The 14998-nt window shown below is 41.2% G+C and overlaps 1 protein-coding gene across 9 annotated transcripts in view; it reads left to right on the top strand.

The window, feature by feature from the left end:
• PARN (poly(A)-specific ribonuclease) overlaps positions 1-14998 on the top strand; it is a 179348-nt gene that overhangs the window by 3144 nt on the left and 161206 nt on the right. For 7 of the 9 annotated variants that reach the window (XR_011564032.1, XM_070779701.1, XM_019987931.2 and 4 more), the window contains exons 3-6: positions 987-1066; positions 1546-1613; positions 1699-1780; positions 7920-7980. Coding sequence is in view for 8 of the 9 variants with exons in the window: in XM_070779701.1 (XP_070635802.1) it covers positions 987-1066; positions 1546-1613; positions 1699-1780; positions 7920-7980 (291 nt within the window). In the remaining variant the exon portion in view is untranslated. The remainder of the gene's footprint in view (positions 1-986; positions 1067-1545; positions 1614-1698; positions 1781-7919; positions 7981-14998) is intronic. The other 2 variants (XM_070779697.1, XM_070779698.1) reach the window with 1 other exon arrangement.

The raw sequence follows: 14998 nt of genomic DNA, 5'->3' as shown, positions 1-14998 counted from the left end.
GATGTGAGGTGGTATCTCAAGATTGCTGTGGTTGTTCAGGGTCTTTTGTGGTTCTATACAAATTTTAGGATTATTTGTTTAGTTCTGTGAAAAATGCCATCAGTTCAGTTCAGTTCAGTCGCTCAAGTCGTGTCTGACTCTTTGTGACCCCATGAATCGCAGCATGCCAGGCCTCCCTGTCCATCACCAATTCCCAGAGTTCACTCAGACTCACGTCCATCGAGTCAGTGATGCCATCCAGCCATCTCATCCTCTGTCGTCCCCCTCTCCTCCTGCCCCCAATCCCTCCCATCATCAGAGTCTTTTCCAATGAGTCAACTCTTTGCACGAGGTGGCCAAAGTACTGGAGTTTCAGCTTTAGTATCATTCCTTCCATAGAGATTACATTGAATCTATAGATTGTTTTGGGTAATATAGGCATGTTAACAGTATTAATTCTTCCAGTTCATGAACATTTCTGTTTATTCATGTTTTCTTCAATTTCTTTCACCAGTGTCTTACAGTTCTCAGAGGATAGGTCTTTCACCTTGGTTAAATATATTCCTAAGTATTTTATTCTTCTTGATGCAGTTGTCAATGGGATGGTTTTTATAATTTCTCTTTTTTATAGTTTGTTATTAGCGTATAGAAATTTGCAGTGGATTTCTGAATATTAACTTCGTATCCTGCAACTCTACTGAATTCATTTATTAGTTCTAATAATTTTTTGGTGAGATTATCTGTAGGGTTTTCTTTATTTGAAATCTGTTTTAGATACTGAAACTATCCATTCTCAAATTGAAACATTTGTATTTCTGAATTCTTTATTATAGGGTTTGGCTTGTTAGCCTGCAAAATTCATGCTAATTTTGAAAAAGTGAAGTAAAGAGCACTTCCAGTTAGTTTTAATTCATAAAAATATGAAATTATAGAGCCATTAAATAGTTGACTGACATTTTTCCAATAGCATTTACTAATAGGTTAAAACTTTTTTTCTTAAAATCTAGGAATCAGCGATGGACCTTCAGTCACCGCATTAACAAATGGTTTTGACACTCCAGAAGAAAGGTATCAGAAGCTTAAAAAGGTAAGTGGGTGTGCTAGAAAAATCTTATTTTTTTTTTCCCATATTGGTCTTGCATATGTTAAATTATAGAGGAATAAAATCATCAAACTTGTTTATTAACTTCTCAACCCCAGTTATGAAATTATATTTAGTGGTGTTTAAAACAACAGCAAAAATAATTGTTTGCTGGAAAACATTTTGGGGAATTTTAGTATTTTCATTGTTAATTTGATTTACAGGAAATATGATGTGGTTATTTTAATCATTTGGAAATGGGTTTACTATGATGCTCTGGATGATGCATAAGTGCTTAGTTGGGAAAAATATTAAGAAATGTATATAAATTAATAGTGCTTCTGATAGATAATCTGTAATCTGGATCAGAAGTACTCTGCCAAAGTCAAGTAGAGTAATCAGAAAACCTACCTCATTGCAAATACTGTTGCTCAATGTCGACTATACAGCACTGTTTTGACAGATATTTTATTTCCCTTTTCCAGCATTCCATGGACTTTTTGCTGTTTCAGTTTGGCCTTTGCACTTTTAAGTATGACTACACAGATTCAAAGTAGGTTGTTTTAACAAGTGGTGGGAATTCTTTTGTCATGGCATAATTTAACACCCTAAGTCTCCTCTTATCTTATTTTCTCTAGGTATATAACAAAGTCTTTTAACTTCTATGTTTTCCCGAAACCCTTCAATAGATCCTCACCAGATGTCAAATTTGTTTGTCAGGTTAGTAGTATAATTGAGTTGTTTTTTTTTTCTTCTGTTATGAGTCCCTGATGAAGCTGTGTGGAAACGTGGAATCAGAATTCTCTTTAAAATTTGGTTCTGTAACCAACTTTGCACTTTGGGCAAATCACTTTACCTCACTGACCTTCAGTTTTAGGGTTATAAATAAATCATACTCCCATCTTTCCTTTGACCTGAGAGTGAGGAGTTAAGGAATAAGATGTGAGAGACAGGCAGAGGGAAATGGGAACATGAACTTTATTATAAGTAAAGCTGAATTTGAGACCATGACTTCGTAGTGTAGCTCTTTGGGGGATTTTTTTGTCTTACCCTGAACTGAACCTACAGATCAGGACCTGCAGGTCTTTTCCCACCCCGTCCTCACTGCATGCCTCTCCAAGGGTAGACCTTTATTTTCTGGAGGAGCAGAATATGTGTGTATCCTCTTTGAAAAGAGCAAGCCTAGAAGTGAAAGTGAAAGTATAGTCACTCAGTTGTGTCTGACTCTTTGCGACCCCATGAACGTAGCCCCCAGGGTTCTCAGTCCATGGGATTCTTCAGATAAGAATACTAGAGTGGGTTGCTGTGCCCTTCTTCAGGGGATCTTCCCGACCCAGGGATCGATCCCAGGTCTCCTGTATTGTAGGCAGATTCTTTACTGTCCGAGCCACCAGGGAAGCCAGAAGGGGCTAAGTTATACGTGCTCAGTTTCTTTTCCCAAGTTTACCAGTTAGGAAAGAGAGGGTAGAAAAAGACCACTGTTACCTACTGAGGAGGAGAGGGCTGACTTTATGAGCCAAGGGAAGGATACAGGGAGGGTCCCCTTTAGAACAGCCAGTTCAGAGTTGTAGCTGATCTGGTGGACATTCAGTGAATGTCAGCTTCCCCTTTTTTCTCTCTTAATAATCTGATTAATGGATAAGGAGATCATTGATCTCCACTGATAAGGAGAATGTCAATTAGTGTCTATCATATGGATATGTGATGAAGCCTGAGTTTTGGTCTTCTCTTCCTTAGAATCTTATGCCTGAGCTTCTCTCCCCAGTAACATTGGTTCCTTTGAGTCTTCCCGTCTGTCCCTTTTTCTGCATCTAAGTAGTAATGCAGTTAAGAAAGCCTAGAGGGTAGGCTTCTGAGTGACTGAGTCATGTCAGATTCTCTCTGTAATAAGGGAGGATGTAAACAAATGAAACAGCATTCATTGTATGTCAGGAGCTGGAGAGAAGGTAATTTTAGTCTTGTAACCAGCATTTTTCTTAAATTAGCAGATAAACCATTGTTGATATTTCTTTACCTTGTAATAAGTTCAGTTCAGTCTCTCTGTCATGTCCAACTCTTTGTGACCCCATGGACTGCAGCACGCGAGGCCTCCCTATCCATCACCAACTCCCGGAGTTTACTGAAACTCATGTCCATTGAGTCGGTGATGCCATCCAACCATCTCATCCTCATTTAACAACTATTTACCAGTCACCTGCATATAGAATACTTCATTAAACAGTATTTGTAGATTTTCTCTGAGAAAGATAGGTTCAGTTTGGACATTTGTATGGATGTAGTTTTCCAGTGGTAGCAGCAAAAGATAGTTCCTTAAAGTGGATTCCCTGGTTTTAGCCAGGGATTAATCAAATGCACACAGTGGCAGTGGGACATCTTAGGGATGACAGTGTGTTCTAAAAGACCAACACAAACACAGTTATTCTAGGAAATCAACTGGAGACAGATCAGAAGAACCCTACCCATCATACAAAACCATCCTGTGACTATACCTGGAACACTTCATACAGTTCTAATAGCCCGCCACTCCTTAAAAAAAAAGAAAAACATCATAGACTTGAAGACAGGCCAGAGATTAGTGGGCTCAAATGGTACAGTTCTCTATTCTGGAAAAACAAAGGCAGAGAAGTGGTTGAGACATAGTAAGTAAACTTGGCAATTGTATGGGTAAGGTAAATGATTGTATCTCTGAATTTTTTTTCTGGTCCTCCATCTAAGGTGGATTTTGTCTTACAGCAGAGTCGCATCTTAAAAGGAACTTAGCTTCTAGAGTCAGTGAGTAGGGTGAAGATTGTGTCTGGTTAAAAATAGATCTTGAAAAGCTATTATTATCCTTAAAGCAGGGAGAATTGGGGGGCAAAACAACTTACTATGCTACCTGAAAACTAAGTATCTGTACACACAGTGATCCATGCACACTAGGCAGGATGTGGAGGAATGGACCTCCTGTGAGCCATGCACACTCCTGGAGCACGTGCCCATCCAGGTGAATTGCAAAGCATCTACATTGTCTTCACTTCCTTTTTCTTCTGTTCTTTTTTCTGGCTGAACATCTGTAGTTGAGTTCATGGAGGAAAATACATACATGGTCGTGAAAAGTCAAGACACTGCAACTGTCTATAGAGTAAAACATGTTTCTTTTTTGTAAATAGCCTCTCTTCCCCCATGCCGCTTCTTTCCCCATTTCACTCCTTTTGTGCCATATATACGTATACTGCTGTGTCTACGTATGTATACACACACACACACACACAAACACAATTTGGGGTTTTTCCTTTAATATACGCAGTCATAACATTCATATTTTATATAACTTGCATTTTCCATTTAACACAGTTCATATTTCATAATACAGATGTATTATAATTGATCTAATTGGAATTGGAAAGTTTTCCAGTGGCTCCCTATTTTAAACAGTGCTATAGTCAGTGTCCATGTGCCATGTGTCTTGGTTGTATATAGGAATTTTTTTTTTTTTGGCTGAATCAACATATGTTTTTTAAGCTATTTTTAAAATTTATTTTTAATCGGACAATAGTTGCTTTACAATGTTGTATTGGTTTCTGCCGTACAATAACATGGATTAGTCATAGTGTACATATATCCACTCCCTCTTGAACCTCCCTCCCCGACCCCATCCCACCTTTCTAGGTTGTCTAGAGAGACTTAGAGACTAAGTTTCAGGTTAAACTCCAGGAATGTTTTTATCGGATAGCTTTCCCAGGAGGGGAATTAATGAGTCATAGAACTTTCAGATTTAAAATTTTGATAGATGCCTCAAATTGTCCCCCCTAGTATCTATGCTTATCTTTTGAATCTTGAAAATGGTACATTTAGGACAGACCAAAGATAGTGTTTAGTATATTACAAATAAAGTTTTTTGGTTTGAAGTGTTTTTTCTTTATTATGGTAAAAAAAAAATCTATAACCTAAAATTTACCATTTTAAAAGGCTTGAAGTTCAGTTGCACAGAGTAGATTTTTTGGTGCAGTCTAAAGAGTATTATTTGAGTAAAAAATAAATAGCTTCAAAAAGGGGATACGTGATCTCTGACTCTGATTTTTAAAGAAGAAAGTTAGGATATTTTGGAGTCTAGTGACAGGAGGAGTAAAAATGCCTTTCCATAACCCATCTTTTGGTGTCTCTGTCAGTGATGGGTATTAGGGGAGCAGAGTTATAAGAATACTCAGGCATGGAAGGTAGAGGGGCTTGTGGCCTAAGTCAGAAGGCATTTGGTCTTATTTCAGAACAGGATGAAAAGGGAAGATATAGGGGAAATGGTTGCTTACTTCACACCACAGAAAACCTGGACAGATAGAAAATGATGTGCCTGTATCTGTGTGTGTGTGTGTGTATGTGTGTGTGTGCGTGCATGCACATACCTATGTATATTTGATTAAGTTGCTCATATTTTAAAAAAACTTGTGTCAGGTAATAAAGATACATAAAGTACATAAAAGTATATACAATATATAAAACTTTTTAACCTAAGATTAAAAATAAGTAAGTGAAAAATTGGAAGAAAAGAAAAATGAGGGTGTGATTACTGTGTTATGATTAGAACACAGAATTCATGCCAAAGAAAGTCTTACTTTTGGCCTACCTCAGAAGCTTGTCTCTGAGCTTCCTACCAGGCAAGACAAGGGGGAAACACACCATCAGTTCTGTGGCCCAAAGGATCAAAACGGACCAGGACTCAGGACCAGTTCAGCTTTCCTCAGATTAGAGACCCTAAGACATTTCCCTTTCTGTTATCATCGTATTAGTTGCTCAGTCATGTCTGATTCTTTGTGACTCCATGGACTGAAGCCCACCAGACTCCTCTGTGCATGGAATTCTCCAGGCAAGAATACTGGAATGGGTTGCTGTGCCCTCTTCCAGGGGATCTTCCCGACCCAGGGATTGAACCCAGGTCTCCTTAAAATTGCAGGCAGATTCTTTATCATCTAAGCCATCAGGGAAGCCCTCTGTTATCATAAAGAAGTCATTAATGTAGAAGACGTTGTCTTCAGCAGCATCTCTAAAGTGAGTACGGTAATGAGCTTACTGGAACTAGGAGAGCATCCTCAGTCTAGACTGATGGTGTAACATCAAGTATGGCTCTATAAGGGGTCAGATTTAACTGTTCTGAATTTAGTTACTTCAGTTGCTCAGTTATGTCCGACTCTTTGAGACCCCATCGACTGCAGCACGCCAGGCTTCCCTGTCCATCACCAAATCACGGAGCTTGCTCAAACTCATGTCCATCGAGTCGTGATGCCATCTAACCATCTCATCCTCTGTTGTCCCCTTCTCTTCCTGCCTTCAGTCTTTCCCAGCATCAGGGTCTTTTCCAATGAGTCAATTCTTTGTTATCAGGTAGCCAAAGCATTGGAGTTTCAGCTTCAGTATCAGTCCTTCCAATGAATATTCAGGACTGATTTCCTTTCAGATGGACTGGTTGGATCTCCCTTGGACTTGCTGTCCAAGGGACTCTCAAGAGTCTTCTCCAGCACCACAGTTCAAAAGCATCAATTCTTTGGCACTCAGCTTTCTTTATAGTCCAACTCTTACATCCATACCTGATTACCGGAAAAACCATAGCTTTGACTAGATGGACCTTTGTTGGCAAAGTAACGTCTCTGCCGTTTAATTTGCTGTCTAGATTAATCATAGCTTTTCTTCCAAGGAGCAAGTGTCTTTTAATTTCATGGCTGCAGTCACCATCTGCAGTGATTTTGGAGGCCAAAAGATCATGCCATGATCTTCATTTTTTGACTGTTGAGTTTTAAACCAGCTTTTTCACTTTCTTCATTCACTTTCATCAGGAGGCTCTTTAGTTTACTCTTGCTGTTTCCTGTTTGACCACTTCTAATTTACCTTAATTCATGGACCTAACAGTCCAGATTCCTATGCCATATTGCTCTTTACAGCATCAGACTTTACTTCCATCACCAGTCACATCCGCAGCTGGGCATTGTTTTCTCTTTGTCTCAGTCTCTTCATTCTTTCTGGAGTTATTTCTCTACTCCTCTTAAGTAGCATGGTGGACACCTACCAACCTGGGAATTTCATTTTTTCAGTGTCATATATCTTTCTCCCTTTTCATACTGCTCATGGGGTTCTCAAGGCAAGAAATTGGAGTGGCTTGCCATTCCCTTCTCCTGTGAAGAACTCTCCACCATGACCCTTGCGTCTTGGGTGGCCCTTTACAGCATGGCTCATAGTTTCATTGAGTTAGACAAGGCTGTTCTGACTTAAAACAAGAATAAAATTAGAGAAGCTCAGTGATGTTTTCCACTCTTCAGTCAGTTGAGTAAGGACTTTGTGAAATTTTTCCCATTCTTGTGTATTGTTACTTGATATTTTTGCTACCTTTACTTTTATATTTTGACTTTGAAATACGTGTTTAATAAGTCTCTTTACTGGGAATTTTTCTGTATTATTATGTTGAATGTAAAGAACATCCAATTAAGATTTTGGGCTTCTAGAATCTAAGTTGAAGTGAATATTGATACCTTATAATTTGCACAGTTGTTCCCTTAAACTTGAACCTGGGGTGAGATAATAGAAATACATTTAATTTTTATTCAGGAGTTTCCTCCTGTTGGGAGAATATAAGTTCACCAAGTAAAATTTTCTTAAATGTTGGGTAACAAAGGATATTTCTCTCATAAACTATAGGAGAGAAGCCCAGATAGTTGAAGTGAATGAATGGACAGTTCAGCAGCCGTGGAGTAGAAACCCCTTGTCCTCTGACCCGTGGCATGCTGCCCCCTTGCCTGGTTGCCTTCATTTACTCCCCAGAGTTATTTCTCTGCTTCTGTTCACACACCTGCCATGAACATCACTGAAATGCATGTTCTATTTACTCTTGTTTCAGAGCTCAAGCATTGACTTTCTAGCAAGCCAAGGATTTGATTTTAATAAAGTTTTTCGCAACGGTAAGATTACATGTGACCTCTCTTCAGAGCTTGTAAATCTGGATTCGGTTGAGAATTATCTTTCTGTGCGTACTATCTGAGACAGAGTCTCGGATTTCCATTCCAGCCTATGCGGCCATTAAAGTTTTTATTGTGCCCCACTATTGAAGGCCTGGTCAAGCATGAATGGCACAGGAGAGGAGCTGCTGCCTCATTTAGCTCTAATGAGGCCTCTTGAGTCCCCAGATTCATTGAGTGGAGCTTGTGCTGTTACTGGTATGACTCAGTCGTCTGGCAGACTCCCTGTGGGGTATGTGTCTCTGTTATCTTTCACTGAGACAAGTGCTGCAGTGTCGCATTTTCAAAAACAGCCATGTTTCAGTAACACTGTGATGGTCTTTGGAGGAAAAAATTCATTTCTGACGGCTAACTTGCTGGTGTGATGTGCTGACCAGCAACCTGGCGGGGTGGGGAGACCAAGTCCTAGTCCTTATCCCCAGCATAAGGCACGATCCCTCAGAGAGGTGATTGTTAAATATTTAATTAATGAACCCTGGATGTTCAAGCACGTCAGAGTGGCTTTTTTTCCTCCATTCATTTATTTCCTGGAAAGTGCCTGGGAAAGCCTCTAAGCCTGTCTTGGTCCCAGCAGTATTAAATGCCTGCTGCTCTAAGGTCAGTAACTACTTTTCACTTAATTATTCTTGTAAACTATGTTCTTTGCCATGGTGGATGTGTTACTGAGTAAGGTAGGGAAGGAGATATTTCTCAGCAAAGGTTCTAGAACATAGACTTCAACTACAGTCTCTCTCCCTCAGCATGATCTCCTTGTAGGGTCTTTAGGACCATGTCATGTTATTTGTTAATTGCTTCAGTGGTGCTGCGTCTTCATATCTACTGATGATTTTGATTTTTGGAAGTGCTAAAAAAATTTTGAATCCAAACTGCTTAACCTAGTGGGTAAACCCACTGGATAACACAATTTGGGTATAACAAAGTAATTTTATTTCCTGTGGCTCATGCTTGACTCTGAAAGCCACTATAAAATACAAATTCCACATGTAATTAGAGCACTATGATGGAATGTGTGCAGTTTTTTTTTTTGGTGCACTGTGTGGCATGTGGGATCTTAGTTCCCTGACCAGGGATCAAACTTGTGCCCTCTGCATTGGAAGCATGGAGTCTTAACCACTGGACCATCTGGGAAGTCTTATCGCAGAAATGTTTTGAAGGAACTACTTTAACCAGATTCCTATGAATGTGTTTTCCAGCCTGAGGATTTTATTTTCATAGAAGGAGAGAAACAGCTAAATAGGAGGATGCTTCATTTTCTAGTTTTGTACTCAGACCTTGGAGTATTTTAGTCACAACTCCATCAGGGCTCCCAGGCCATCTGTTATTACTGAGGCTCTTATCCCTGTGCTTTAAATCTGACCCAGACCTTCACTTCTCTTCCTTATTAAATCTTTCCACTCTAGGGTTTGCGCATGCCAGAACCTTTCTTTCTGGCAGTCTCCTTGGAAGTACCTCTGACTTCCTTGTCTGAAGTGGAACCAGGTGACTGCGGTCACCATTCTCCCAAGCACAGATGGTTTCAGTTCTGCTTGTGCAGCCGGGCAGTAGGCCCGCCACCTTCAGTCCATCTGAGTTCTTCACAGGAGCCACGGCTCTTACCAGGGCTGTGTAACCAGCTCCGCCGTCCCCCTTCTGCTGACGTCCTGGGCATGGCCTTCACCAGAAGCCTAGACTTTGGCTCATCTTGCTGTCTATTCCTATCTCTCTCCTCCTTTCAGATGACTCCAGCATCCACACAGAGCACCTGCAAAAGCTCTGTCACGTCTGGTCCCGGGTGGTCAGCAGTCCTCGCTTCTGCCTCCCCTTAGCTGTCCACTCCTTTAGTGGCATCATGGGTCTTATCAGCAGGCACTGTGCCCGCCTCCATCATTTCTCCTTGACAGCGCCTCCTCTCGTCCTTCACATCCACTTGGCTACCTCATTTCAGCAGTTGGTTGATCTCCGTTGCTTTCTCACTGTCAGTTACCTTCTACTCTCTGGTCTAGACTTCTCTCCTTGTCCACCTGGTCCATTATTATCCTTTCTTCTTCCCCTTGCTCCTCTCCACATACTGAACTCGTCTAGCTAAGTCCTAGGGACGGGGGAGCCTGGTGGGCTGCTGTCTATGGGGTCGCACAGAGTCGGACATGACTGAAGCGACTTAGCAGCAGCAGTAGCTAAGTCCCAGCCTTAGTTGGTTCTGATCGTTCACTGTCTTTTTTCCTGAGCATCTGCGTATTATAGTAGAATGGGACATACCTGAGCTCATTTGTCACTTTAAATTTATGAGCACTAGCATCAAGTAAGGACTCCATCATGCTCAGAAATCCTACTTCTCTGACTTAGAAATTCCCTTTCCGACTTTCTACAATATCAGTATTTTTACCATCTCTCTTGGGGCCTCCCTCTCAGCTGCTGGTCATGCCTCAATGAAAATAGAAGCCAGCAGGCAAGAGCCAGTTTGTGTTCTTACCACCAGACCCACAGGTCTCCCCGCCGAGCCTGGGCCCGGCCTTTTCACAGGTGTCTTTAGAGGGCTAGTCCCTCCCTCTGTGTCAGGCACTGGCTCTTCAGGTTTGCCCTTCTGTCTGCTGGATGTTTTCCCTTTTCTGCTGATCATACCATCAACCTTTGTAAACATTCTTTTAGTGCAGAGCTCCTTAATCTAGTCCATGGGCCGCTTTCCTGCCATAGATAGAGTTCCGGAGTCTGTGAATCTGGGGAAGGCGGTGAGGAGTTGACATCTATATTTTGTCTAACCTTTAACTGAATTTGTTCATTTCTTCTGTTAGGAATGTAGGCAACAACCCAGCCACATTAGCAGTAGCAGGAAGTTTGTCCTCAAGTGAAATCCTAGGTATCTTCAAATGGCATTTTCGTTTTGGGAGATATCTTGAATATTGTTTGCCCTCATCAGTACTTTGAAGTTATCATAGTTATTTCACCTGCCATTAGGTCTTTAAAAAAATTTATGTATTTAATTTACTTATTTGGCTGCACCACATCTTAGTGCAGCACTTGGACTCTTCGATCTTCATTGCAGCTGTGAACTCAGCTATGGCATGCCAGATCTAGTTCCCTGACTAAGGGTTGAACCCGGGCCCCCTGCATTGGGAGCACAGAGCCTTAGGACCGGTGGGGAAGTCCCTGCCGTTAGGTCTTCTTAATTTCATATGTTGACCAGGAAGCTGGTATCTTATATTACTATATCATAGATATAAAAAAAAGTTCTTGGTAACTATTTCAGTATAACTGCTTTTCTTTATAATCTTGTGTATTTTATTTTATGCATTGGAGAACATCATTTTGAGGAAGGGCCTGTAGATTTCACCCGACCACCAAAGGAATAGGTGGCACGTGAAGATGAATCACGCCTGTGGGAATATCTCTATCTCAGAATAACTCTAAGCAAAGCAAACCCATCCTCCTCACTTGACTCCACATCCCCAGCGTCCCTTCTGGCCTGTGATGCTCCCACTCGAAGGAAGGCATCTTGAATGGGGTGTTTGCTCTCGCTGTTTCCGACTTTTCCCCTCTGGTTTTCTCTTCACCCGCCAGAGCCGGTCTGCTGTCCTCAGCCCTCCTCGGACTTGAGGTTGGGTCATATGCCAGGATCTCACACCTTGTGGATCCTTTTTTGTCCTCACTCCGCCTGTGGCGGAATTTGACCGGGCGGATGTTGCGCCCTCCTCCCCTGACGCTCTCCCCTGGCTTTCAGACTCTTCGTTCTGTGCTTTTCCTCCTGCCTCCCTCTGGACTCCTCCGCATTCTGACTGACTCTTTTTCGTCTCACCTGGCTTCAATGTTAGTCTCATACATTCCATGGTTTCATTTACTTTTTATTATTAAATTCTTATTTTGAAATAATCTCAGGCTTTATAAATGTTGCCAAAATACCTACCTGCCTTCCAGTTTCCTGAATGTTGGCATTATACTGTTTGCCTTGTTGTCCTTTCTTGAATTACATGCGTGTGTATAATTTTTCCCCCCAAACCATTTTCGAGTAAGTTCCAGACATAACATTTCTTTATTCTTAACTACTTCAGTGTGCATTTTCCTAAAAACAAGTACCTTCTTTTATACAGGACAGTAATCCAAATTAGGAAATGGATGTTGCTTCAGGACTGTTACCTCATTTACAAACCTAATGTATATAAGTTTTGCTACTTAGATTAAAAGAGAAAAACAACTACTCCCCATCCAGATTCAGTCTGGGCTCACATGCTGCACTTAAGCTGTCGTATCTCTCTGCTCTTTTACAATCCAGAACAATTTCTCAGTCTGTCTTTGATTTCAGTACCTTGACAATATTTTGTAGCGGAGGCTAGTTTGTGGCATGCCCCTCAATTGGGACTTTTTTGATGTTTCCTCAGCCAAGTCTACAGGCATCCATTCGTCTCGGGCAGAGATACTGCAGATGTGTGCTGCTCAGTACATCATATCAGGAGAATGTGGCACCAGTGAGCCGAGTTACTGATGATTATAGCTTTTCTTTTTACTTTTAGCAAAACACACGTACATCATCTGTTAACCATTTCTAAGTATACAGTTGGCTGGTATTAAGTACATGCATATTGTTGTGCAGCTTTTGGTGTTTGTAATGTTGATCAGACTTCTTCAATTAGGAGTAACAGGCAAATTTGGCCTTGGAATACGGAATGAAGCAAGGCAAAGACTAATAGAGTTTTGCCAAGAAAATGCACTAGTCATAACAAACACCCTCTTCCAACAACACAAGAGAAGACTCTATACATGGACATCACCAGATGGTCAACACCGAAATCAGATTGATTATATTCTTTGCAGCCAAAGATGGAGAAGCTCTATACAGTCAGCAGAAACAAGACCAGGAGCTCACTGTGGCTCAGACCATGAACTCCTTATTGCCAAATTCAGACTGTAATTGAAGAAAGTAGGGAAAACCACTAGACCATTCAGGTATGACCTAAATCAAATCCCCTATGATTATACAGTGGAAGTGAGAAATAGATTTAAGGGCCTAGATCTGATAGATAGAGTGCCTGATGAACTATGGAATGAGGTTCGTGACATTGTACAGGAGACAGGGATCAAGACCATTCCCATAGAAAAGAAATGCAAAAAAGCAAAATGGCTGTCTGGGGAGGCCTTACAAATAGCTGTGAAAAGAAGAGAAGCGAAAAGCAAAGGAGAAAAGGAAAGATATAAGCATCTGAATGCGGAGTTCCAAAGAATAGCAAGAAGAGATAAGAAAGCCTTCTTCAGCGATCAATGCAAAGAAATACAGGAAATCAACAGAATGGGAAAGACTAGGGATCTCTTCAAGAAAATCAGAGATACCAAAGGAACATTTCATGCAAAGATGGGCTCGATAAAGGACAGAAATGGTATGGACCTAACAGAAGCAGAAGATATTAAGAAGAGATGGCAAGAATACACAGAAGAACTGTACAAAAAAGATCTTCATGACCCAGATAATCACGATGGTGTGATCACTGACCTAGAGCCAGACATCCTGGAATGTGAAGTCAAGTGGGCCTTAGAAAGCATCACTACGAACAAAGCTAGCGGAGGTGATGGAATTCCAGTTGAGCTATTCCAAATCCTGAAAGATGATGCTGTGAAAGTGCTGCACTCAATATGCCAGCAGATTTGGAAAACTCAGCAGTGGCCACAGGACTGGAAAAGGTCAGTTTTCATTCCATTCCCAAAGAAAGGCAATGCCAAAGAATGCTCAAAGTACTTCACAATTGCACTCATCTCACACGCTGGTAAAGTAATGCTCAAAATTCTCCAAGCCAGGCTTCAGCAATATGTGAATCGTGAACTTCCTGATGTTCAAGCTGGTTTTAGAAAAGGCAGAGGAACCAGAGATCAAATTGCCAACATCCACTGGATCGTGGAAAAAGCAAGAGAGTTCCAGAAAAGCATCTATTTCTGCTTTATTGACTATGCCAAAGCCTTTGACTGTGTGGATCACAATAACCTGTGGAAAATTCTGAAAGAGATGGGAATACCAGACCACCTGATCTGCCTCTTGAGAAATTTGTATGCAGGTCAGGAAGCAACAGTTAGAACTGGACATGGAACAACAGACTGTTTCCAAATAGGAAAAGGAGTTCGTCAAGGCTGTATATTGTCACCCTGTTTATTTAACTTGTATGTGGAGTACATCATGAGAAATGCTGGGCTGGGAGAAACACAAGCTGGAATCAAGATTGCTGGGAGAAATATCAATAACCTCAGATATGCAAATGACACCACCCTTATGGCAGAAAGTGAAGAGGAACTCAAAAGCCTCTTGATGAAAGTGAAAGTGGAGAGTGAAAAAGTTGGCTTAAAGCTCAACATTCAGAAAACGAAGATCATGGCATCTGGTCCCATCACTTCATGGGAAATAGATGGGGAAACAGTGGAAACAGTGTCAGACTTTATTTTTCTGGGCTCCAAAATCACTGCAGATGGTGACTGCAGCCATGAAATTAAAAGACGCTTACTCCTTGGAAGGAAAGTTATGACCAACCTAGGTAGCATATTGAAAAGCAGAGACATTACTTTGCCAACAAAGGTTCATCTAGTCAAGGCTATGGTTTTTCCTGTGGTCATGTATGGATGTGAGAGTTGGACTGTGAAGAAGGCTGAGCGCCGAAGAATTGATGCTTTTGAACTGTGGTGTTGGAGAAGACTCTTGAGAGTCCCTTGGATTGCAAGGAGATCCAACCAGTCCATTCTGAATGAGATCAGCCCTGGGATTTCTTTGGAAGGAACGATGTTAAAGCTGAAACTCCAGTACTTTGGCCACCTCATGCGAAGAGTTGACTCATTGGAAAAGACTCTGATGCAGACTCTGAGAGTCCCTTGGACTGCAAGGAGATCCAACCAGTCCATTCTAAAGGAGATCAGTCCTGGGTGTTCTTTGGAAGGACTGATGCTAAAGCTGAAACTCCAATACTTTGGCCACCTCATGCGAAGAGTTGACTCATTGGAAAAGACTCTGATGCTGGAG

The sequence above is a fragment of the Bos indicus genome, chromosome 25, assembly GCF_029378745.1.
Source record: "Bos indicus isolate NIAB-ARS_2022 breed Sahiwal x Tharparkar chromosome 25, NIAB-ARS_B.indTharparkar_mat_pri_1.0, whole genome shotgun sequence".
Taxonomy (NCBI): Eukaryota; Metazoa; Chordata; class Mammalia; order Artiodactyla; family Bovidae; genus Bos; species Bos indicus.
Note: the sequence above shows the minus strand (reverse complement) of the source record. Positions and strands in the feature narration are given on the sequence as shown.